The 24213-nt window shown below is 44.6% G+C and overlaps 1 protein-coding gene across 2 annotated transcripts in view; it reads right to left on the reverse strand.

Moving 5' to 3' along the window:
* Window positions 1-24134, reverse strand: part of INPP5F (inositol polyphosphate-5-phosphatase F) — a 93776-nt gene extending 69642 nt beyond the window's left edge. The window contains exon 1 of one of the 2 annotated variants that reach the window (XM_059730073.1): window positions 23974-24134. In XM_059730073.1, the coding sequence (XP_059586056.1) occupies window positions 23974-24070 (97 nt within the window). In that variant the 5' untranslated portion in view covers window positions 24071-24134. The remainder of the gene's footprint in view (window positions 1-23973) is intronic. The other variant, XM_059730074.1, reaches the window with a different exon arrangement.
* Between the last annotated feature and the right edge of the window lie 79 nt (window positions 24135-24213).

A 24213-nucleotide genomic window follows, 5' to 3' on the forward strand; every position in this document is an offset into this window, starting at 1 on the left:
AGCATGAGACTTCTTTTCCTTTAAATACTTCATCAGTTTTATCCATCAAATATCCCATTCAATTTACTAACTTGCAAAAAGATTTTGACCTCTGGAGCACCCTAGAGTAATGAGTTCCACAATCTAATCACCACTTGTGTGATACTATTTCCTTTCATCAGTTTTGAATTTGCCACCTTCCAAATTACTTGTAGGCTGACCTTGTCTTATGTCATGAGACAGCAACAACAAGATTCCCATCTGTTGCATCACTGCACCACTCTTTACTTTACACATGTCCTTTCTTATTAGTTTCCTTCCTAAAAATAAATGACTCTTGTCTTTTCACTTTTTTGTACAGATAGTTTTCCATATTCCCATTTCTAAACCCCTCTAAGTTTGCAATATACTTTCAGAGACTAGGTAACCAAGACACCACACTGAGTTTTCCATACAATTCTTTTCTATTTCTGATGCTTTCTAACAGGGTTTTTGCTGTCCATATGACTACAACCGTACATTTAACAAACCTGAATGGAACTGGAACCCAGCTATCTGACATCTCTCAAAAACCTGGGGCAGCACTAACGATCTGCGAGGAACCCTACGCTGTCACTGCTACACTTGAGAAAAGAGATCTCTCAGAACCTGTCTTTGTTAGACCCTCCTATGACAGCAGCCAAAATAAGTGAAGTCTGGTGAACATCCAAATTAGGACAGGATTATAAATTAGATATATCAGCTAGCTGCTGCTATGTACAAAAATTGACTTCCCCTCCCCCCTCCACCATTGGTTTTTTCATAGCTCTATTCCAGAAGCGTTCCTGTCCTCATATTTTTAAATCTGATGTCACACTGCATTTGGACAGTTTAGAAACCAAGAATAAACTTTGATTTCAGTTGTCTTATATTTTTTCATTCCTCAAGTCAGCAGCAAATTCAGATTTGAATTCTCCAGCATCCTCTGTAATGCAAGGCAGATACTATTAGCTCGATAACCTGGCAGAGGCAGCTATGTGATACTGATTGAAACTGGTGGAGATTTCTGTCCTGCAAATCCTGGTAGTGCTATTCTACAAATTTATGGTTCTCTGATAAACAACAAAAACCCCGGGGGGGGGGGGGGGGGGGCGCAACAGACACACAAACAGGAACAAAGAAATTGATAAAATGGTGAAGTGGAGCTGCAGTTCAAAAACCAGCTTTATCCTCTTGCAAAATCTGCAACAAATGCAAGGAAAAAAATACTGGCAGAAGAAGACTGGAAAACACATAAAATTGAAATAAGGATAAGAAAGAAGTAGACAAATTCTAATGAAAAAAGGCATGACCATTATCCCAAGAGCTCATTCAACTAAATGCCTTTCCACTAGGATTTTCTCCTAAAATGTATCTGTCACAACCCAAAGTTGTGATTTTTGTTGTGTGCGCGCTTTGGCACTGCTAAATTATTTTCCTGCCAAATTTGCAGCTTTCTTTGCAGTGTGCATTTCTTCTTTGCACCTGAGAAATGCTCCTTGCAAAGAGTTCCCGCAATTTGTATTACAATCCGAGCTCCATTATTGGCTCGCATTAAATTATGCACACGTGGCAGCTAGTGATTGGCTTGCTAGCCATATAAGAGGCTTGAGTGGTTTCCGTCCAGGTCAGAGAGAGAGAACTCCAAGGAGAACCCCGCAAAGGAGGACTCCACGAACATCAGGAGGAGGAGACTTCACCCTGCGCGAAGATCTCTAAGTGCTGCGGATCCTATCGGACCCAACGCATTTCTTAATAGGCAACAGGGGTCTGATCAGCCTCTGGCCTCTCCCCGTCGCCGACTGATTTCTAGACGTACCCCTCCCTGCGCACAAAAAAGATGGATCCACGGAGCCTCGACAACTCCATGGGAGAGACCGAGCTTGTCGTAGTCCTCAAACGAGGATTTAAGCAGAGCTGTGCCTGGAAACTGTCCAGCCTACACCGCGACCATCTTTGGTGCAAGTAAACAATCTTGAATCAACCACTAAGCGTCCGTGACTAATTCTAGCTCACCGCCTGTTTTCTCCGACCCCGCGTGCCCGGGCTGCTGGCCACAGCCCGCGTGCACAAAAGGGCCCCGGATCGCTCCCGGCCCACACAGTATCTATCAATCAATTTGAAATAGGATTCCCATTGGACTGAGAAAACTGCCTGACGCATAATAGAAATTAAATCCTTGCTCCAAAATTGTATTTACAAAGCACTAACCCCAAAATAAATATGAAAGAATGACAACTGCAGTCATCGACACTTAAAAAATAATGGGAGGAAGTAAGTCACTACCATCATCTTACCCTATGATTATTAGCAACCCAGCCTATGTAACTGAGCAACTTATTTTTGACAAAGATAAAGGTCATTCATCTCTAGAGGCCAAGGATACTGTATTTGCTCAAGTATTATCCCATACTTACTCTAGGGCAGGACCTTCTCTTCCTATGTCTGTAAAGTGGGGGTTGGGGTGGCATGGGTGGCACACTGTGGACAGCCCAGAGGTCACAAGTTTGAGGCCATAACAGAAGCTCTCACAGTGCAGCCATATCAGACTCCAACAAATCTGTGAATTCTGCTAACTGCTTTGTCAGAAGGATGCGAAAAAGAAAGGAGGGAATGTCTGTAAAGTGGGATTATTGAGCCCCTAAAAATAAGCAAGGAAGAGAGCTGCAAGGAGAAAAAAAGGCTAGTATGTGACGAATGTTAGTGGTGGGGGAAAAGAAATAAAATATTTTTGCTTCAAGGTATTAAACAAAGCCTATTAAAAACAGCATGAGTATATAGTCTTCTGCATCCTCCTCATCTAATAAGTTAGACCTCGTTTGTTTAAAAGATTTCCTCCTGCTATATAATAGGCAAAACAGCTTCTTTAAAGACAGCTTGCATGAGGTATGAGTCATTCATTCCAAGTTCACATTTAGGCTGTGCAAGTAGCTCCCACACCCTACACCAAGCATGTACAGTGCATTTATTCGGAACCTCATTTGAAAGTAGTTTCGTTCTATCTGGGAAACATTTTATATATCAAAGACAAGTCAAGCAGTTTGCAGTGAATTCACAGCGTACTCCAGATGCTGTTTTATCATTACCAAAGAAGAGAGCAAATCTACAATATCCCCACTCCAAAAGAAGGAAGGAGAATAAGATTAACAGAAACTGAATCATTAGGGCATCATTAGTTCCAAAACACATTTTGCTATTTTAGTTAAAGATCAAAGTTTTAAAACACCTGGGAAAATGTGTTAAAGTAAACTGATAAAGAAGTCTTGCAAGCAGGAGCTTTCATATTAGAACAGATTTGTCAAACGTCTAGTCCAGGAGCTGCTCAATCACACCCACCAGGCTACCAGTGGGGCCACCAGAAACTGGGGGCATGATAAACATGGCAATCGGTGGCCAGAGAACAAGCGATGGCTGATACAACCTTGACCATCTGTTGACCCTCTGACCATCTTGCCTGTCAACTGCCACAGCCCCAGCTCCTCAGCCAAAGGCCCCATGCTGGAGCCGACACCACTGCATGCCCTGTGCCAGAGCTGGGCCTGCCACCATGGCATGGGACATGCAACTTCAGCTCCAGCAAATAGCACATGGCAAGAGACAAAGATGCACCAGATGCCCCACACTGCCATGTGCTCCAGGTCAGGGCTGGTGCTGCCGCCGCCTGGTAACACTGACTAGGGCCCCCAAGGAGCCCCACAGTCCAGATCTGGCCCAGGGCACAAAATGAGTTGATTACCCCGATATTAGAACATACAAATACTTCCATTAATCAAAGTCAATTCAAGAACATAGGATTATAGTCACACAACTATCTATTCAAATCCATTCTTATTATCTTTGGAGTTTAGCACCTCCAGAGGTTACAGCAGACCCAGGCAACCAGACAGGAAATCAAGGAAGAGAGTATTTAAAACTGAATCGCTGGCTTTTGCCAATAGACTAATTGTTCCCAATCAAGTAGGTTTGTGTAACTGCCTACTGCCCAACTCTTTTTTAGCCTCCTGACTTTCATATGATAGCCTGGGTCCAAATGTTCTTCTGGTAAAAACTAAAGAAAAAAAGACATACTTTTCCTGTTGTCTAACAGTACACATTTGACAGCTCTATCACTGAGTTGGATAGAAATGATTTATAGCTAAGTGTTTCTGAATGGCCTGTGAGTTCTATTTTGATTTCACTGCACTTTGTATGCCTAATACATTAACCCCAGGCTCATGAAATGCAAAGCTAAGAAAGGCCATGCTGCACTTGATTCACTTTGCTGCTTCACGTACACTGACAATATGCAAGGGAGAACCTACCAGAATTCATCACCCTTGCTTCATTGTTCTCTATCCTGCAGAAATTAGCTACAATGCAATATCACCTAGGAGCTCCCCAAGTCACAGACCAGAACTTTGCAGTTCCCAAGTACTATACAAAAAGATAATCCTTGCCCTCCAAAAGAAAAGGGATTGCAATAAGTCTCTCTTCAAGCATCTATCGTCAGCCTACATTCCACAGAATAAGAGGTTACGTATGGTGGGGATGAAACAAAAAGAGCCTTGAAAGCAAAGACAAATAGGGTACACTGAACGCTGAGAAAAGGGAACCAGAAGAGATACAAAAAGGATGGAAAGTGTGGAAGAGGAAATGGAAATATGGGAGAAATATTGAAGTCGGAGAACAAGGATTTGAGGTTTAAAAATTTATTTACAGCTATTTGTTTAAGGAATTTATGGCTCCTGAAAAGTTGCATCCAGATACAGAAAACTGCTGTTAAGGAGGTATAAGCAATTGCTTCCAGTAATTTTAACTGATATTATTACATTTCTGAATCAGCTACTGGAAAGAACACTGACATCTAATATTCGAGTCTCTTGGATCAAGGTCAGGAGGCCGTTTCAATAACATTTGAAAGCCAACAGAAAGCAACTCTTTCTGCTTCACAGCTAGTGAACAGTCAGTGGGATTTCTGAAAATAGTTGCTTAGCACAAAAAGCTTTTGAGACAAGAAAGACACACTTGTGTCGAAAAAGTTAGGTAAAACAGAGTAAAAGAAAGTGAATGCAGGCTCCAAAGACAGAAAGTAGTCTGTTTTTGTCAATGGAGGAGAGCTATGTGCATGAATTGATTCCCATCTTTTTTTCCCATTCACAAACAGAATAGTTTCCCTCCGGGGTCTTGCAGCAACCAGCAAGTGAATCAGACTGACAGGGACAAGGATGCAAGTCTTAAATTAAAGCCTTAGAGGTTTTGATGTTCATGACCCGTTTTTATCTGCCAAGGTTACTGAATCATTTCTTTCCAATAAATTGATGCTGATGGTTAATTTGGGATAAGCCGCATTCCTTAATCATTAGCTACAGGAAACCTGTTTCTGTGTATTTTTTTTAATTTAAAGTTTCACTAAATTATTTTGGTAAGGACTGCAATACCAACTTTCCAGAAATAATTTAGGGAGAAAGGTAAAGCACACAAACACTGTACATGGCTTGGAAAAGGATACACTGACAGAGAAACCTTTCACCAGCTTTAAATGTAAAGCAGCAGTCTGACTGCAGCCAAAATGTGAGTGGAATTATATCAGTCCCCTGAAGGCAGTTAAACACTACCTCTCCCATACAGAATATGGAGGCTGGACAGCTTAGGGAGCCTAATTATTTCAGGTTATGTTCTTGGTTCTGCACATCTGTTCTGTGGAAGTGACCACACATTTTCCTTCTTTCCCTCTCTCCTCCTGCCTCCCCCCACCAGCTCCAAAGCCTACATTCAGAAGAGATTAATTTGTGCTTCCAGATGACTGTATAAGCACATCTACCTCAAAAGGAAAAGCCAACACCAATTTCTTTTACAACTTCTGTTCCTGGGCACAGTTAGAGCTTGCCTCATCTGTGAGAAAGTAAAAGAACATAATTTACGGGTCCCCATTTTCACATGAGCTTTCATGGCCAGAGAATCTCCACTCTCCCAGCCTAGAGCCATACACTGGTTAAGAGATGGCGAGTTGCTTGCAGCAGCTTTTTAAAAATGGTTTACTCTACCTACTTAGATCAGGAAGCGATCTTTCCCCACAACTCTGCCATAAACAAAACCTTTCCTTCCAATATCTTGTTAAATATATTTAGATGGAAGAGTTATAATCTTTAAATGTCAATTACCTTTTGAAAAAGTATATGATCATTTGTCTGCAGACACAACCCTAACATATTAATTAGTCTGCGGAGAGAAAAGTATGATCTTGCCTCATCCAAGCTGCCTACTAGTCTCCAAGGAAAAGAGTTTGTAAATATGAGAACTTAAAACTAAGCATTAAGGATATCAAGATTATCATACCAAAATGTAATTCTGCATACATATTTATTGCTGCACAAGGTAACAGGCCCTCAAAAAAAGCTATGGGAAATACTCCAAATATTATTTTTAAGGACAAAAGAATACAGACAGGAAAACTGCAAGTGCTCAAGATAGATAGCTCTGCTTGGGAAAAAAAGTGTGTGCATAAAGACAAAGACAGACTGATTATGAGAATTTCATCCCAAGTCCAGAGGAAAATAAAGCCTTCCTCTTTGAATCACTTTCTGAATGACAGCTGAATTTGGTCTTATCCAAATTCACCCTGCAGCTAACCAGCTCCACAACAAAGGCTTTGGGCTTTGTACTCTGCTTTTAGGCATTTTGTTCCAGTCCTCATAATCGGTACTAATTAGGAGAGGTCCAACCATTTTGGCAGTTAAGAGGCAGAGATGCAGACTCCAAATCAGTGGGAACCTGGTCCACTAGTACCTTTAGCAATTGGTAACAAAACCTTCAGCTGACAGCAAAGGAGGGATTAAAGCAGACAGCTGAGATCCTCAAACCAGAGTGAGTTATAGTGTCAATAATGGGGAAGGTGGGCACTGGGAAGTTGCATTTGTTACCAGGTACAGCAGGGGTGGGCACTCATCTGGGTTGGAGGGCCACTTAAGGAGTTTGGATGAGCTGTTGTTGGCTGGTGGGGAAGAGGGAGTGGGGGGCAAATTTGATCCCATCCAGCCCCAGACCCATCTGCCCTGCACCCAACATTGGGAGCACCTGATGGAGCAGGTGGGCATATGGGTGGGGTCTCCATGGAGACTGGCCCAGGACCTCCCATGGGCAGAGTGCATTCAGCCACGCAGATGGGATGGGGCTGCAGGCAGGTAGGAAGCAGCATCCAGAAGTGGGACAGATGGGTGAGGCCAGGATAATGGGGCAGTGGCAACAAGGGACTGGGGGCCAAGGTAGAGCTGTGATCTGCTCCCCATATGTTCCTGTGACAGGCACTGGTTCCAAGGGCAGGGATGTGCAGGGAGCGAATCGCAGCTGTGTCCCGGGCTCCGGCCCTGCACTGTCACCACCCCATGATCCCGGCCCCGGCCCTGCCCATCCATCCTGCTCCTGGACTCTACTCCCTGCTCCTGGACTCTACTCCCCACCTGCCCATGGCCCTATCCCATGTGCCCAGCCAAGCGCACCCTGCCCACAGGGATCCTGGGCCAGTCTCCATGGAGACCCCACCCACCCGCCCACTCCATCTGGCACCCAAGGCAGATGGGGTACCAGGTGCGGAGCAGACAGGCTGGGGTGCCCAGGCATCGGGACCAGGACCAGTGGTGTAGACACTGGCAGCAGCAACTGGACATGCCAGCGTGGCTACCAGGAAGCTGAGTCTGGCTGCCACGCCACCCCCACTGTGCCACGTGCCCAGTGATGGCAGGACTGGCCACATGCGCCATGCCCCAAGCTGTCCCCCACATCTGAGCTGGGCAGGGCTGAGAGACCCACTGTGGGCTGGACAGAATCCCTTAGTGGGCTGGATCTGGCCTGCAAGCCATATTTTGCCAACTCCTGAGATAGAGCCTTTTGTTTTCATATTTAGTTCCAAATTTAATCATCTATATTCATTCTGGCATTAAACTACTACAAAAAGTTCTCGTGTATGTTTAAGGTCACACAAAATGTCAACAATAGAGGTGCATGGATATATCAGTCCGTATCATATCAGCACCAATAAAAGGAAAATTGACATCATCAGCAATCAGGTTTTTTTGGTTGATGTACCTGATAATGCTGCCAATAAACGCCATGTGCGTGGGTGGAACTGCAGCATGCACACAGCCAGCCTGGCAGTTTGGAGAGCAGCATCCAGCTGCTAAATCTGTTGGTGGGGGTGGTGGAAGGGTTAGGGGAGGGAAGGGATAGATCAAGGCCCCTGCACAGAGAGGGAGTGGGTATAGGGTAGGCGCTGCCTAGCTGGGGTGGGGTGGGGTAGGGTGCCAGACAAAGCCCCCAGCAGTTTATCCGGGGGGGGGAGGGGGAACATAGGAAGGGGGGAGCTCCTGCTGCTGCCCACACCCCCAGGGGAGGCATGGGGAGCATGTGCCCCTCCAGGTCTGTGTGTAGGGTAAGGGCAGGCTGGATCCAGGGGAGGTGCCAAGTTCCTCCTGGCATCAGTGGAGGGGCTGGGCCACTCATAGCCCTCCCTGCCAGCACCACCATGGCCCAGCCCAAGCACAGCCCTGGCCCAGGCTCCCTGCCACCAGGAAGAGCCCTGCGCCACCTCCAGTCCCAGCCTGCAGCAGCAGGTCACCCCACACAGAAATCGAGAGGCACATGCCCCTCACACCTCCCCCAGGGGTGCAGGCAGCAGCAGGAGCCACCACCACCCTCGCCGCGCCCCCAACAAGCTGCTCACAGCTCCATCCAATGCCCCATCTCACCTGGGCAGCACCTGCCCCTGCCCCACTCCCTCTCGCCACAGAGCCCTGGACCTGCACCCCCACACACCCCTTCTCCCCCCACCACTCCCCAACAGACTTACCAGCCAGATGCTACTCTCCAAGCTGCCAGGCTGCATATCAGCAATTGGATCAGTATCAGCTGATACAGCTTGTTAATAAATCGGCCATCAGTACTGGCCACAAAATTTGGTTTTTATCGGTGCACTCCGAGGCAACTACAAAAAGATGTACACTCTACTTTATTTGGAATAGCTATACCATACCACTCTTCTGTCCAAAAGGATATATGACCAATAGGAGAAATATTTTAAAATATTTATGTTACCCAAGGCCAGTCAGGTCCAGAAGCAATGCACGTATGAGGTAGTGGCTAGGCCAACTTCATAACCAAACTAGAAACTGAGATTTATATCAAGATCTGTTCTTCAGCTCTCCTTCAGGACATCATAATTTCTTCTTCCTGCCACTGATGCCAGGCAGAGCTGCAAGAACCACAGTTGTAATGAAACTGCCTTTAGACTCTGAGAAGCAATACTGGATCAGTTTAGCTTTAAAAGATTATTTCAGAGACCATAAGGTAAAAAAATAGTTTAACAGTGGGTTTTACACTGCAAGAACTAATTGCTTAGGCTTCTATACTCAGATAAAGTTTTCTACTGGTTAACACACTGATTTGGATATTGCTGATAATCAGGTTTTTCCCAAGTATATATTTCATTCCCACCAAGTTGCATGTCTTTGGTAACCTGAAACTCAGTTACTGAGAGAACTGTAACACATACCCTACTTTAAGATAAGTATCATTACATTCTGTATTTGTTCCCCAAACACATGGTCAAAAATAGCCACCAAACAATTTCCACTTCATATACATTGTGTACCTTCTAATCCATATTATTCAGACAAAATATAATCCATGACACCTCTTTTGGTATTTTCAACTTTTGTTAGTAATGGAAATCGTCTGAACTAGACAAGAGAAAAAATTCCAAACAAAAAGAAATGTGGCACTAACAAACAATACAGTACACAATATGTTTAAACTACACTGGACTAAACTTAAGTCTGCAGTATATGACCTTATCAACACGATTACTTTCCACAACAGAGGTCCATGAATTATTTAAACTCAGCTACATTCAGAACCGATTAAGTTTCATGCTATAGTCAGCCACTCGTATTGTAGGCATAATTTTTAAACAAGTATTTAAGAACTCACCCAGAGTCCAGAAAGACTTTTTTCTAATGATTTTTATTATACACACAAAAAGACATCACCCTACTTGGACCTGGATTTACTATTTCAAAATTCTACTACCATCACCCTGAAAGTCAACATGTTGGCAAAATAGGAAGAAAACTGCTTGTCATTAAATTTGTGCTATTTCAATAGCGGCAATAATTCCACTGCCTGTTAGATCACTTCCTAATTTAATCCCATGTCATCATGTTTACACAACAAAATCATTTTTACACAACTTCATTAACCAAAATAATCAGCCAAAACAGGAGTTAGGGTGTCTGTCAGAAATCCCATACTTTTGCTGAATTTCATGAACAAAAAAACAAGGCTACTATGAGTTTGGTTTGCAGGGGTTGTTAACTATAGTCACTTTTTCACCTCTATCCAGCTTTAAATAACAGCACCAGTAATCATTTGGCCATACCCTGTAAAACTGGATTATATCAAGAGCAAGCATGGTACTCTCTCAGGCGTTTTCAATCTTTTCTGGTCAGTGTACCTCCGGTAGATAGTGGAGAAGGGGGGGGGGGGGGGGGGTAGGCAGCCAGTCCACAAGTGGGGGGGGGGGGGGGAGGAGGGGTTCCCCAGCAGCTGGTTAATGACAGAGGAGGGCTGGAAGTACCAGCAGTGCAAGCAGTGCAGTCCTAGCAGCCCCGCTTCTCCACGCCACTGCACCCTAAGACCTTCCCAAATACCCCCAGGAGTACACGTACCCCCGTTTGACAACCCCTGTACTATCTGATGGATCACGACTCACATTTATAGATAGCCACAGATCCTGGTTTTCTATGTTTAAAAATTGCAAATTCCGATTTAAAACCCCCAAATCTGTTTTTCCATGATTAAAATGAAATGCCACTATATGTGTGCATACGTGCATGCATGCATCAGTTGAACACAATGTTTTATTGCTATATTTACAATTTTAAAGCAATTTGGAAGCCTACCAGTGGCTCAATCACTATAATAAAATATATTTTAAATACCTATACCTTTTGGCTTTTGATTTTTGTTTTTTTATCATGGAAAAATCAGAGTTCCTCCTGCCCCCTTCACTCACCAGGATGCAGGTTCAACTACGGCTGTCCTCCTCCTCTGCTTTGTATAACTCTGATGTGCCAGTGCCCTACCCATGCCATTGCCCCTTACTCCCAAGCTGCAGTCCCCCAGCCCTGCCAGTGCCCCTCACTCCCCACCCACAGCCTCCCGGCCCTGCAGGAAGAGGTCCCCAGGTGCCTGGGTTGAGTGGTTGTGGGAGGCAGGAGCACCCCAGATGCCAGGGCTACAGGGCCAGGCACATAGGTCCACAGCCCCCTGCCCCCCCCAAGAGCACTTGAGCTCCAGCTGCCACTGGAGTGGAGCATGAAGCCCAGCTCCCCCTCCCCGACGAGTGTCACAGCTGGAGTAGAGCCCATGACGTGGAGCATAGAGGGAGGCAGATGCATCCAGGCCACCCACTGCAGGCTCGGGGACCCCCGCACTGCTGTTCCAGGTCCCACCCACTGCTTGGAGGCCTGTGCCATCAAGGCAAGGCATCCCTTGCCCACCTGGCAGCAGCAGGAGGACACACTCTGCACCTCCACCCCTGCTGCTGCCAGGCAGGAAAAGGGTGCCCCACAACGGCAGCATGAGGCTCCCGGTAGCAGCATCAAGCCTACCCACCCCACCCCGCTCTGCCCTGTCACACAGGCCCCAGAGGGTGGGCAGCAGAGTGGGGAGCTCCAAGCCCACAGCAAGCAGCCTGCATCTGCCCCTGCCCCATACACGTCTTGGGCACATGAGACCCCAATGCCCACCTGGGAGTACGCACAGTGGTGGGGAGCCAGCCTGCCCACCATCCCCTAGACGAGTTGTCTGCTGCCCAGCTGGACCCTGCAGCCACACATTTCCACCCTGACCCCAGACCCCAAGCCCCATGCATGTCCCCAGATGGACCCCCAGCCCAGCTCAACTCCCTCACTCACTATGGAGGCCTCAAATCTCCCTGCCTAGACTTACTTGCAGGGAGCTGCTCTCCATGCTGCCTGGTCTGCCACATGCATGTGCGCAACACCCTAACCTACAGATTACAGTTGTAAAAACAAATAGCCTCCATGGCCAATTAAAAAGTATCTGACAGCATACCACACACTACTCACAAATCTTTTTTATGCCATATAACCTTTGCTTCAGCAGCATTCTACAAGTCACTTCCTTAAAATATCTGTTCAATTCTTTGCAAGCTTGAGGTTGTATACACAACTACCACCCAACCTTGGCAGAGGTCATTGGCAATCATGGATGACACAAGCTATTTTACAAAGCAGAACTGCCCTTCACGCTGAAAGGATGCCTTTTTAATTGAAAGACCTACTACCCTCTGTCATCTGGGGTTATCATCAGTGTCATCGTTGCAGTTGTCCTTGTTGGGTGTTATTGATGTGTCGTCGGTGTTGAAGTTTCAGGAACTGCAGTGTCGACAAGTCACAGACAAGAGATTCCAACACCAATCTCGTCTTAAAGAACGACCACAGGCTCAGTTCAGCAGCAAAGATTCGACCTTGTTTATTGTCTAGATGCACAGCCTTAACACGTTTTATTCTAACAAGCACATCAGACCAGAAGTTAAGGCATTTGTACCTGTGACAAGGCAGTTGGCACAACACCAGTCTCCCCCAGGCTGCTACAAAATTACCTTGCTTTCCAATTCTCTTTTTATACAATGATCAAAACAAATTGCATATTTCATTCCATCTGTCTCTTGAATGCTTCAAACCAACCTGTACCCTAAGCTTGTTTCACATTCTGACCTGGGTGTTCCCATTCCAGCCTTATTATCCTGTTACTAGACTAATCCCCCCCCTCCTATCTCTTGTTAGGAATGCACATCTGGTTCACATGCCAAGTTTTGTTTATGTGAAGAGTTCAGGCATCCATCAGTTGACTGGTGAGGCCTATTCTGGCAATGCTTTAGCAAGGCCTTTGTATGAGCAGCATACATTGATCAATGCCCCAGCAAGGCCTACACCCTCTGGCTAATTCAGTTTTAAATACTTTGTCATATTAAGTATGGAATCACATATTTTGACTAAGCCAATACAAACCATGGGAGAGTTAGCCAGTATCAGATGTCACTAGCATGTCAAATATACTGATGAAATTAAGTCACAGAGTTTTTACTGCTGGGTGATATGCAAGCCAAAAAGAACCAAGCTGAATATGAAAGTCCAGCTAAAAATTGAGCAGTTGTACTCTTCCTGATCAAATATGTCCAATTTAAAGAAATAATAAATACAGAACTCAAAGTGACTCAGCAAAAAAGGTGCACAAGCACTGAAACATTCAAAGCACAGGTGCAAGCAGCAGGCATAATTGTATTTAAAGGAAAAAAAATAAATAAAGAACTATTACCTAGGTTCAGTAATCATCCCAGAACCAGACAACAGATTTGTTCCTATTTGAAAGTCAGGGGACACCAACTGGCCCCATTATGCACTAATGTCTCCATGTTTCCTGGTCCCACACCAGTAACACTACAGCTACCAAACTAAGAGGCCCTCCTATGCTGCTGCAATTGCCACTAACATTTCTAATGATTCCAATGTAGTATGCACTTGATTTCACAGATTTTTTGTATCCCTGCTACCCTACCCTCTAATCAAAAGGGAGTCCAGAATATCTTACTAACATTTCATGGCTTTACATTTATTGCTGCAGCTTTAGTGCCTCTGTCCCACCCAGAAAAGTTTTCCTTCTCTACAGAACAGCTCGCTACAGTGAACCATCCCCATGAACAGTCAAGGCTCAAATAAATAAAGTTGATTTCCCATGTTGTTTGAACCTTTCCAGCTTGTGTGGACACAATTTTTGTACCAATTTACCCATATCAGTTTAAAAAGAAGTCAAATGGTGCAGCCTCCACATGCAATAAGATGTAAGTGTATTAGATAGCTTAGTTCCACATACTTTAACAAACATTAATTCTACAAAACAGTGAAGACTGCAAAGTCAGTGAGCTTGCTTTGGAGTGCTTTGATTTCACGAACACAGGCTATGTTTTCCCCAAAACACCTGCCTCCTTTAGCGCTCTTCAATATTGGTTTGTTCCTCATGATCAGTGTCTGGCCCAATACATTACTTACTGCTTGCTATTCAAACCCATCCATGAAGACAGATTATTACATTTCTTCAGGGGTGTACTATTATGATGAGCATCACAGAGACAAGTACTTCTTGCACATTAAATATTATCTCAACATCTTCTTGAGGTGAGGGGTTATCGTCACCCCTTTTTTGCATTTAGGAGCTCAATGCAGAAACTAAAAGTCAAAAGTTACTATTAAATTTGGGACACTACATTTGAGGTAATTAAAGGCCAATTTTTCAGGGTTCTTAGCATTATGTTTGTACCTCATATATTCAAAGTGCTGCTGCAATTAATTTCAGCTGCAGCTGAGAACAGTTAGCACTCCTGCTAATCAAACCCCAGAACAGGAAGGCCTATAAACAGAGTATCATCTTTGATTCAAGCCTTGCATCCTGCTGATTCTTTCTGTACAAAATCTCCAAGGCACAGGCTTTCCCATCTACTATCACAGCTAGAACACTTGCTCAGGTCCTCCTCTTGCGCCTTGATCTCTGCAACAGTGTTCGCTCTGCCCTTCACAAACGTCATTTTGCCTCACTCACTTCTACTGCAAAATTCTGCTGCAGAGATCATTCAAACAACTGAGGGAAATTATGTCACCCTTCCCAATTAGCTACTGCTTCTCTATCCCTATAAAAACAAAACAAAACAAAACACAAAACAAAACAAAGCTACTCACCCTCACTTCAAAGTTCATCACAACATACTACTCCATCCATTATCTGTCATTCACCCTCAGTGTCAACTTTCTCCTCCAATTGCCTCTGATGTGACCTTCCATCACTCACTCATTTAAAACAAGCGCCATGATGTTCCCACCCCTCCTCCCATACTGCTCTTGGCAGAATTCCCTAAACATTCACAAAACAGACAGCAGTAATGCTGATGGTGTCTGATCTGTAGTTAACTTGGATACTAAGATATTAAAGAATGAGTATCAAATATTTGCCATAATCACCTACTACACCTCAGAAGATTGGACTCCTTTTTTGCATACTGATAGCTATATGACTATGTCCATCCTTCTGATAGTTTTAATATTAAAGTCTAAACAGGTCATTTCAAACTAGCAGTTTATGATTATTATAAAATAGATTAAATTCAATTCTTAAAATTCCTACAATAACAAGCCACTGGTTATATATGTTATGCCTGCTTATATATGATATTCCGAAGAGCATGCTGAAGTTCCCCTGTGTTAGCTTACTAAATTTTGCATTACATGTTCAAGAACTTTAGCTTGCTTCACTTTTTAAAATTAAGTCAGGAATAAACTTATGGAAACAGCATTATGCAGTGCAAATTCAGAGCACCTGTAGCTGCACGGATACATTCTTAGCATTAGTATTCTATGTAAAAGATGACCTGACTCGTTAAGAATACTAATATACACAGGCCAAATGAATGACAGGTAATTCCCCTTATATTTTACTGATCTGCTCTAATGAAAGCTGATTCCATGTTCTCTATTTCATAAGTGGATTATCCTATGGGATAAGTTGATCAAGACAGGTACTATCTGGTGGGAACGTGGCTGGAGGAGAAAGAGAGAGAGACAAAATTTACTACTCAATAAGGAGTGCAGAGAAGAAAAATGAAAGCAAGTTGGAAGTGTGGAAACCCTGTTTGCTAATGGTGACAGATTCAGTGAAACTAAAATAAACAAGTTACTCTGTACAGTTAATCACAAACTATTCATACAGAGAATATCAGTAGATTTGGCTAAAATCTCTATTTTTCCACAGCACTGTCATTCCCCTCTACAATTTTAATCACAAATAACTTTAAAAAGAAGTTTAGAAGCCATTTGGGGAAATAATGGTACGGACATACCTAGATAAAAGATAGATATAGAGACAGCACAAGTTTTTCTGAAGCCAGATGCTGGGAAAGGACAGCACAGGAGACAGTATAAAATAGAGCGAGTGATTAGAATACAATAAATGGAAAAGCAGGAGGGAGGGGGAAAGGAGAAGGGGAGCACCAAAAGAGACATACAAGTAAAGAACCCATAGGAAGAGGAGTCACACACAAGAGAATCCAGGTAATGGGATAAGAATCTGTAGTCCCCATTTAAACCACACTTAACACAGTCCATTATGTGGATGATATGTTGTTCCACAATTTCCTGTTCAAATTGTTTTTTCAAATATTTCTGCCCAAGAATAGCAATCTTGAGGTCAGCAGTGGAGTATCCAGGGAGGCTGAGGTGTTCTGCCACAGGCTTGTGTGCCTTTCTGCAACTGATATCAGATCAGTGTTCATTCATTCTTACATGCAGAGATCACCGTGTCTGTCCAATATAACTAGCATACAGGCATTGTAAGCAGGCAATGGCTTACATGACATTGACAGAGTTGCAAGTGAATAAGCCTTGGATGTTTTATTCATTATCAGGTCCACCATTGATGTGGTCTGTATTGATGTGGGGATACAGTAGGCAACTGTGTCCATTGCAAGGCCTGGTGCCTTAGTGAGGAAGAGATTTAGTCTGTTGCTTGACTTATGGCACTGGAGGTTCTATAAGCCAGGACAGGCTTGCCCCCAGTGGTACCTTGAGACAGTCATCCTTTTCCAAGAGGTGATAGAGGTAATTAATAATGTATCTAAGGTGTTTGCTCTGGGGGATATAAGCAACTACCACAGGGATTCTGCCCCAGCCAATCTAGGATACATGCTGCATATAGTGACTGCACTAAGAGCCACACTACACATGGCACCCAAGTGAGGCCAGTGCAGGACCCTCCTTCCCCTCCAACAGGCCAATAATATACTGGATTGTATTAACAGGGTTGTCACTTTAAAAATCAAGGAAAAGGATTCTTTTGTCCTATTCAGGATTAGTGAGGCCTTACCTGGGGTACTGTATCTGTGTTAGCTCCACACTTGACAAAAAGATGTGGACAGATTAGGAAAAAGTCCAGTGGAGAGTAACAACAATGAGCAGAGGCCTGGAAGCATGATTTATGAGGAAAGACTGAAAGAACTAGGGTTAGTAAGTCTGGGGAAGAGACGACTGAGTGGGGATTTGATAACAGTTTCCAAATACCTGAATGGCAATGAGAGAAAGGATGGAAATGAGCTTTTCTCTGTGGCCACAGGGGATAAGGCTAGAAGCAGTGGACTCAAACTGCAGCAGAAGAAATTTAGGTTGGACATTAAGGGAAACTGACTGTGAGGGTGGTCAAGCACTGCGAACAGGCTACCTAGAAAAGTTTTGGAATCTTCATCCTTGGAAATTTTCAAAAGCAGGTTGAACAGACACTTGGCTGGGACAGTGTAGTCAGGAATGACTCTGCTTTGAGCAGGGAAATAGTCTGGATGACTTTGCAAGGTCCTTTCCATATGATCCAACACATATGATCCCAATATGGTTTGAGACCAAGTGGTCTTCCACTCATTGCCCCAATAGCTTATTACAAGTTGGATAACCATACTCCATAAATTTCAGAATTCAGAAGTTAGCACTCCTTTTATCTGAAGGCAGCATACACCCCAAGGTGGTCTTAAATAAAACTAGGTTAATTCGAGGTGTGGAGGGGAAGTATCAAAGGCAGTGGGTATAATATCCATGTTACAGACCTAGATAACAGCATCAGAAAACAGACTAAAAATTTTAAATCAGTGAATCTAGGCAGGAGTAGAGGTTTTACAGTTAAGTTTATCTTTTATGCCAGTGGTGCTCGACCTCTCAGGCTCCATGCACCACTTGCTCAGCCCAAGGCTGGTCCACGGGCAGATCCAGCTCACAGGATCAGCTTTCAGGTGTGATCCAGTGCACTAGCACAACTCCATAAGTCATATTAGGCAGCAGTGACCACACACACAGAGCTGTGTCATCTGGACCATGGGCCTTCCCATGCATTAGAAAATTTAGTGGCAGGGAAGCAGTGTCTGTTAATTGCCACAGCTCTGGGAGCAATTAACTCTGCAACTGTTATCCTGCTGCCAAAGTTCGAGACCCAAGGGGCATCCTGCAGGCCAGATGACATGGCTCTGTTGGCAAGAGGCTGACCACCACGGCTTTATGTTACCACTGTAGCGATGAAGATTCTCTTAGCAATTCCTTTCCTGCTTATGCCACTTAAATCACGGATGTTTAGGTGTGAATATCTGTCTCAAGTGGCAATACAGCAAAGTCTTTGCATCAATAGGTAGATTATTTCTGTTAACATCTCATTTATAGTAAAATATGCACGACCAAGTATTTGATGAAAGCCAACATCTTGTTTGTCTCAATACTGTCTATAAAAGTTTGCTTAACATATTGTACTTCAAAAGAACCCTTAAATTATGGTTAGGCAGGAGCACTATTTTCTTACATTCAACTTGACAGCTGCCACTAAAACAGGGGTGGGCAAATTGCAGCCCGAGGGCTGGATGCAGCCCGCCAGGCCATTCTATCCGGCCTGAGGGGCCCCTAAAAAATTTAGAAAATTAATATTAATCTACTCCGGGCTGCCTGTTATGTGGCCCTCGATGGCTTGCCAAAACTCAGTAAATGGCCCTCTGCCCAAAATGACTGCCTGCCCCTGTACTAAAAGATGCTCATTCAGAGCAAAGTCTATTTGTATGTGGACTGTTCCTAGTCTAGTGGCATGATAACATTAACTCCCTTTTAGTCTCAATGTTATTAATGAAGTTAACTGAAACTCATATCACCACACTATGGGGAAGTGTGGTTACACTAGAGGATAGGCTGGCGATTCAGGCTGACCTGGACAGGCTCACAAGGTGGGCAGATCAAAACCTGATGTCATTCAACATGGAGAAATGCAAGGTGCTCCACCGTGGGAGAAAAAACCTGCATCACACTTATAGGTTCAGCAGCACTGCACTCGCGAGCACCGCAACCGGAAGAGACTTGGGGGTAATTACCAACCACAAGATGAACATGAGCCACCAATGCGATGCTGCAGCTGGCAAAGCAAACAAAACTCTGGCTTGCATCTACCAATGCATCTATCTCAAGCAAGACCTAGGAAGTCATTCTCCCGCTTTACTCGGCCTTGGTGAGGCCACAGCTGGAGTACTGTATCCAATTCTGAGCTCTGCAATTCAGAAGCTTGAAAGAGTCCAGAGGAGAGCACCTGTATGATTAGAGGCCTGGAGGATAGGCCCTACGAGAAGAGACTCCAGGAACTGGGTTTGTTCAATCTGCGTAAGAGAAGACTCAGAGGTGACTTGATAGCCGCCCACAAAGTACGCCGGGGTGAACACAAAGATCTAGGGAGCAACTCTTCAGAAAGGAGGATAAGGACCAACAGGCACAAGTTAACTGAGGAAAAATGTAGGCTAGACACAAGGAAAAGCTTCTTTTCCATAAGGGTATCTAGAATCTGGAACACGCTCCCGGCAAAGGTAGTATAGTCACCATCCCTGGAGGTGTTCAAGAGGAGGCTGGACAAGCTCATTTGAGCCCAATAACCTCCTGCCCATGGCAGCAGACCAGACTTAATGGCCTTACAGGTCCCTTCTGGTCCTTCTTTCTATGATTCTAAAATTCTATTTTTATTAAATTCAATCTATTCCATTGTATATACCAAACTCTGGGCATGCAGCTTTCAGAAATGGCCAGTCCAGAGGAAAGCTCATGACAGGTCAAAACTGAAGTGAGAACAAAATACAAGTGCCATCTCTTTCCCTGAAGGTATTCTAAAAGAGCCAGTACTGTAACATACATTTTTCTGGGGAAGTGCCATGTTCGACAAATTCATATTTGCCCTATGGTTCTAGCTACACGGGTGGGAGGAATTTTTAAAACACCCCCGCTTGCGTCATGGAATCTTTAATGGCATAAGAGGTGAGAAGCTGTGTTGGACTGAATGTTTTCTGTGTAAAATTTAAGTAATTTTATATTTATCTCTGAAATATCAGTACTGCTGTCAGTTCAGTACTGACAGCAGAAAAACATCACATAAAATCAACACTTTCAGAGACCAGTTTTTCGCCTCAGAAGTGTCTAGTCCAAGCAGTGACATGCATACACCCAACCCTGCTCAGTTCAAGAGATAAGACTGTCATGGCTGCAGGTGGCATACCTGACCTGAAATTCTGAAGGATAAAGACACAGCCAATCTCCTCTTGGCACAGAGCTCCTATTGCTTTTTCATACCCTGGGGAAAAGACTGTTTAGTCAAAACTCTAGGCCTGTTCCTAACTGATCACTTGCATTAAGGTTCATTAAGTTTATTTTTTGCAATCTACACAGAGATATTTGCCAGGAACTCTTGAGCAGTATGTAAGCGAAATGTGTTAACACCAAGACGCAGTTATTCAAGAACAAAATTATGTGTTTACACAACTTTTGTTTTGATCACCGAGTAAGTTTTTCCATACAACAGAAATGTACTGTAGACAATAAAAACTATTAACTGCACAAACTGCTAAATGATCTAGAGATACAACAGTGCTTTTAGCTTCACCAGCAGAAAAACTTCTTAAATTAGAGAAAGCCTCTGTAACTACAAGCAGATGCATCCCAATCAGGACATAAGCTCAGACTTCTTACACAGACAACCGTCAAAGATATTATTAAATATAGTGAACACATACACACAACCTAGGTTTCCTCTTAAGAGCTCATGCCCATGGAAAGAAAACTTATTTATTGAGCAATAGAGTCTAATAATATTTACAAGCTTATTTGACCTTTAAATAGAAGGTCCTTCAATGAAAGCTTTTGTCTTGCTCTCCATCTGAGGGTTAATCCATAGAAAGTACAAGGACTGATGCTGATTAAACATTCAACAAAGAAAGGAACTGTGAAGAATACCATAGTTTTAAATTGTGACATTTTGACAAATTCGGAAACATTTTGGTGCATACAAATTATGGCCACTGACTTATCACAGAGCCATCAAATTACTCCAGACACTAATAGATATTGGCCAGTACGAATGCCAAACAATAAGAACACCGTCATTTTTTTTAAAAAACCCACAGTATCAGATCAAGTGAGCACAAGAAGTTCAAGAAAATTTATGCCATACATCTCTAAATTAGTCCATAAGGAGCAAATTCTCTCTCTCACAGACACACACCCTTAGTATTTAGATTACTATTGCTAACAACAACAAAAAACGACACTTGAAATTGGATAATTTTATCTTTTTCAAGTTTATTTTGAACATGTGAAATTATTTGGTCTACAGCAGTGGTTCTCAACTGTGGTGCTGTGGCACCCTAGTATGCCATAAAACCCTTACACGGGTGGTGCAGCAGAACAGGGAAGAGATGCGGCATGCATGTCCACTCCAGCCTGCATGAAGGTTCTCCGATAAACCCTAAAGCAGCCGGAGTCTCCAGTCCTGCTGCAGACCTTCCCAAGCCAACCCCATGTGGCATCTCACAGAAACCCAGGTGGGGCATGGGACAGTTCCTACTGTCCCATGCCCCTCTATTTCCAGGAGCGTGGGGGCTTCAACCCTCAAAGGTTGTGCCCAGCAGAGCCCATGTGCACCTGTGTAGCGACCAGCATTAGCTACAGTGCAGCTCAGCTCCCCAGAGCTCCCCCCAGCCAAGCCTGGTTCAGCAGGAAGAGTGGGGCACACCCTTTCCATGGAGAAGACGCTCAGGTTCTCCCCTACAGCTGCTTCCTGGGGCCTTCTGGCTCTACGGAGCTAGGAGAGACAGGTCGTTTGCAAGGGAAGCTGCAGTCCACCGACAATCTGGGGAAGCTTTTCCCAGAAGCAGGGGAGGTACAGCCACACTAGGAGGGACAGTTACCCCCAAATGGTGCTGCACTGGGTACAAAAGGGCATACGGAGGAACAGCCCTTGGCAGAATAACAACAAAGGGTTCCAGCAGCAGGTCCCTGCTGAAAGGCAGCCTCCCCCTTCCACAATCAAAGCCCTCAAAGAGACTGGGGGCTCCTAAGGGACAGAGGCCGTTCAGGCAGAAGGCAGCTCCAGAAAACCTCCTGTCCCATCTATTCCCCTGTCTGCTGCTCTGCATTATCCAATTTCAGAATTGCAACTGAAAACTGGGGCTAGGATCAGCTAGAGAAACAAGGAGTGAGAGAGAGAGCGTGCAAGGCAGTGAGGCAAGGGAGTCTGAACCTTGCAATTCAGACCATCCCAGCTGGCAGACAGGGGCCCTGATCTTTAGAGACCTGGAGCTCAGCACTCCTGGAAAACCAGGTCCCTCTCCAGTGTCTCAGCTGAATCCTGCAAAGACTGCCGCACCCAGAATAGTGATTCTCAACCAGAGTATCCCTACGCTTCGTGCATCAAGAAGAACATAGGGCAGGGGCAATACCTCCCTTGCCAGGGAGAAACGAGGGGCTCCCTCTGCCTGCATCCACAGAGCATGTGGCTAAACTCAGAGAAGTTATGGAGGGATGCCTCAAATCTAAAAAGTTGGAGAACTATGGGTCTACAGTCAGTTTCTCATATTTTGCAAGATCTTTCATACAGAAACAGACAAGGAAGATAGGAAAATATGGCTGTAACAACAAATATTGGCAGCAAGAGTAACAAACAGCAGCAAATTAATTGTCATTTCCAGATTTGCAGCACCCTTTTGATTTCCAGGCACGAAGAATCCAGGTCTGTAACTGGTGGCAGGCAAAAAACCAATTGCTGGTACCTTGCAAGGCCCCAGCAAAGTGTAATGGGAGCCACAGCAATCCCAACATTTGACAGCAAGCAGGTGATTGAGGCCCAAAAACATTGGTATCAGACACTGCCACAAGACGTACTGTACAAGCCTAAGGACATGGCTTTCCATCCTTTTTCTGAAAATTATAATACACAAACTTAAAATGCAATTTTGTAAGAACATTTATCCAACTAATAAACTACACTCTGGGCCAGCTTTTGACAGCAAACATTTTATAAGATGGTTTTTAAATGAAAATCCTGTCAGACTCTCAGCTATAAAAAATATGCTGGGCAAAATGTAATAAATAAATGATGTTTGAATAATAGCACAACCCATCTCAAGTGAATGCAGGCAAACAACCTGGCCAGAGGAGGCTGCATATAAAACTGGCCAAAAATTGAAGTCACTGGGATTTTAAAAAAGTGAGCAATGACATTGATAAATGAAGATTGATAGTGGTATTTGAGGTAACATTGTTTGTTGTAAATATTCTTCTATGCCTTTACAGGCTTTAATTGTGCTTGGCAATAAATTTAAGAACAGGTGTGCTTGCACAATTTTTCCTCTGCTTAGCCGGCGTTCCCATTTCCGACAGGTGTCGGCAGCATCCCTATTTCACCCCGTTCAGCAAAACAGGACGGCTATCTAAAACATTCAGAGCATTCACATCGCATGACAAGGTGCCAAAACACTTCCTTAGCACGAGGTCACATTACCGGGGAACACACCGTAGCCTCTTCAAACCCTATTGTAACAAACCCCCCGCTCGGGGGGATGGGATCTTTGCTTGTTTGCCTGCCTCAAAACGCTGGGTCTCAGCACCTCCCTCCGCCAGCACCACTGCACTGGGGACAAGCTGTGTGACCGGGGCCGGCAGGGCAACACCCGGGCACACGCACCCGCCCGTCGGTCATGAGAAGAAACCGGCGAGCCGCACCCCGCCGAGGACCCTTCTCACCTGGGCACTACCAGAGAAATGTGACCATCTTGGCATTCTCCTACGCCTGAGGAAGAGCAAAGCTTGCAATTATAGATAGATAGATAGATTTTTTTTTTTTTTGCAACTCAGGAAAGATCATGTCTCTAGTGCTTGCAAATATATATATATATATATATATATATATATATATATATATATTTGCAAGTAAGAAAAGATCCCTCCTCCAGCGCCCTGGCAGCAGCGCACCAACACTTCACAGGGGACGAGTCCGGCAGGAGGAACAAAGCGAGGGGCTGCTCCCCGGCCGGGGGCTCGGACTCACCGGGGCGCAGCTGGAGGCCGCCGTCGCTGCGGCTGCACCAGAGCGCGCGCTCGCCGCGCTGCAGGATGTAATGGTCCTTGGCTTGGAAGAGCTCCATGGGGACGGGACCGCACCGCGCCTCCGCCGCCGCCTCAGCCGCCGGGTGTGTGTGGCGGGTGTAGGAGCGGGGGGTGCGCATGCGCGAAGCAGGCCCCTCCCCCCCACAGCGCGGCCCCGCCCCCGGGTGGGAGGACGGGGTAC

Source organism: Alligator mississippiensis, chromosome 6 (assembly GCF_030867095.1).
Source record: "Alligator mississippiensis isolate rAllMis1 chromosome 6, rAllMis1, whole genome shotgun sequence".
NCBI lineage: Eukaryota > Metazoa > Chordata > Crocodylia > Alligatoridae > Alligator > Alligator mississippiensis.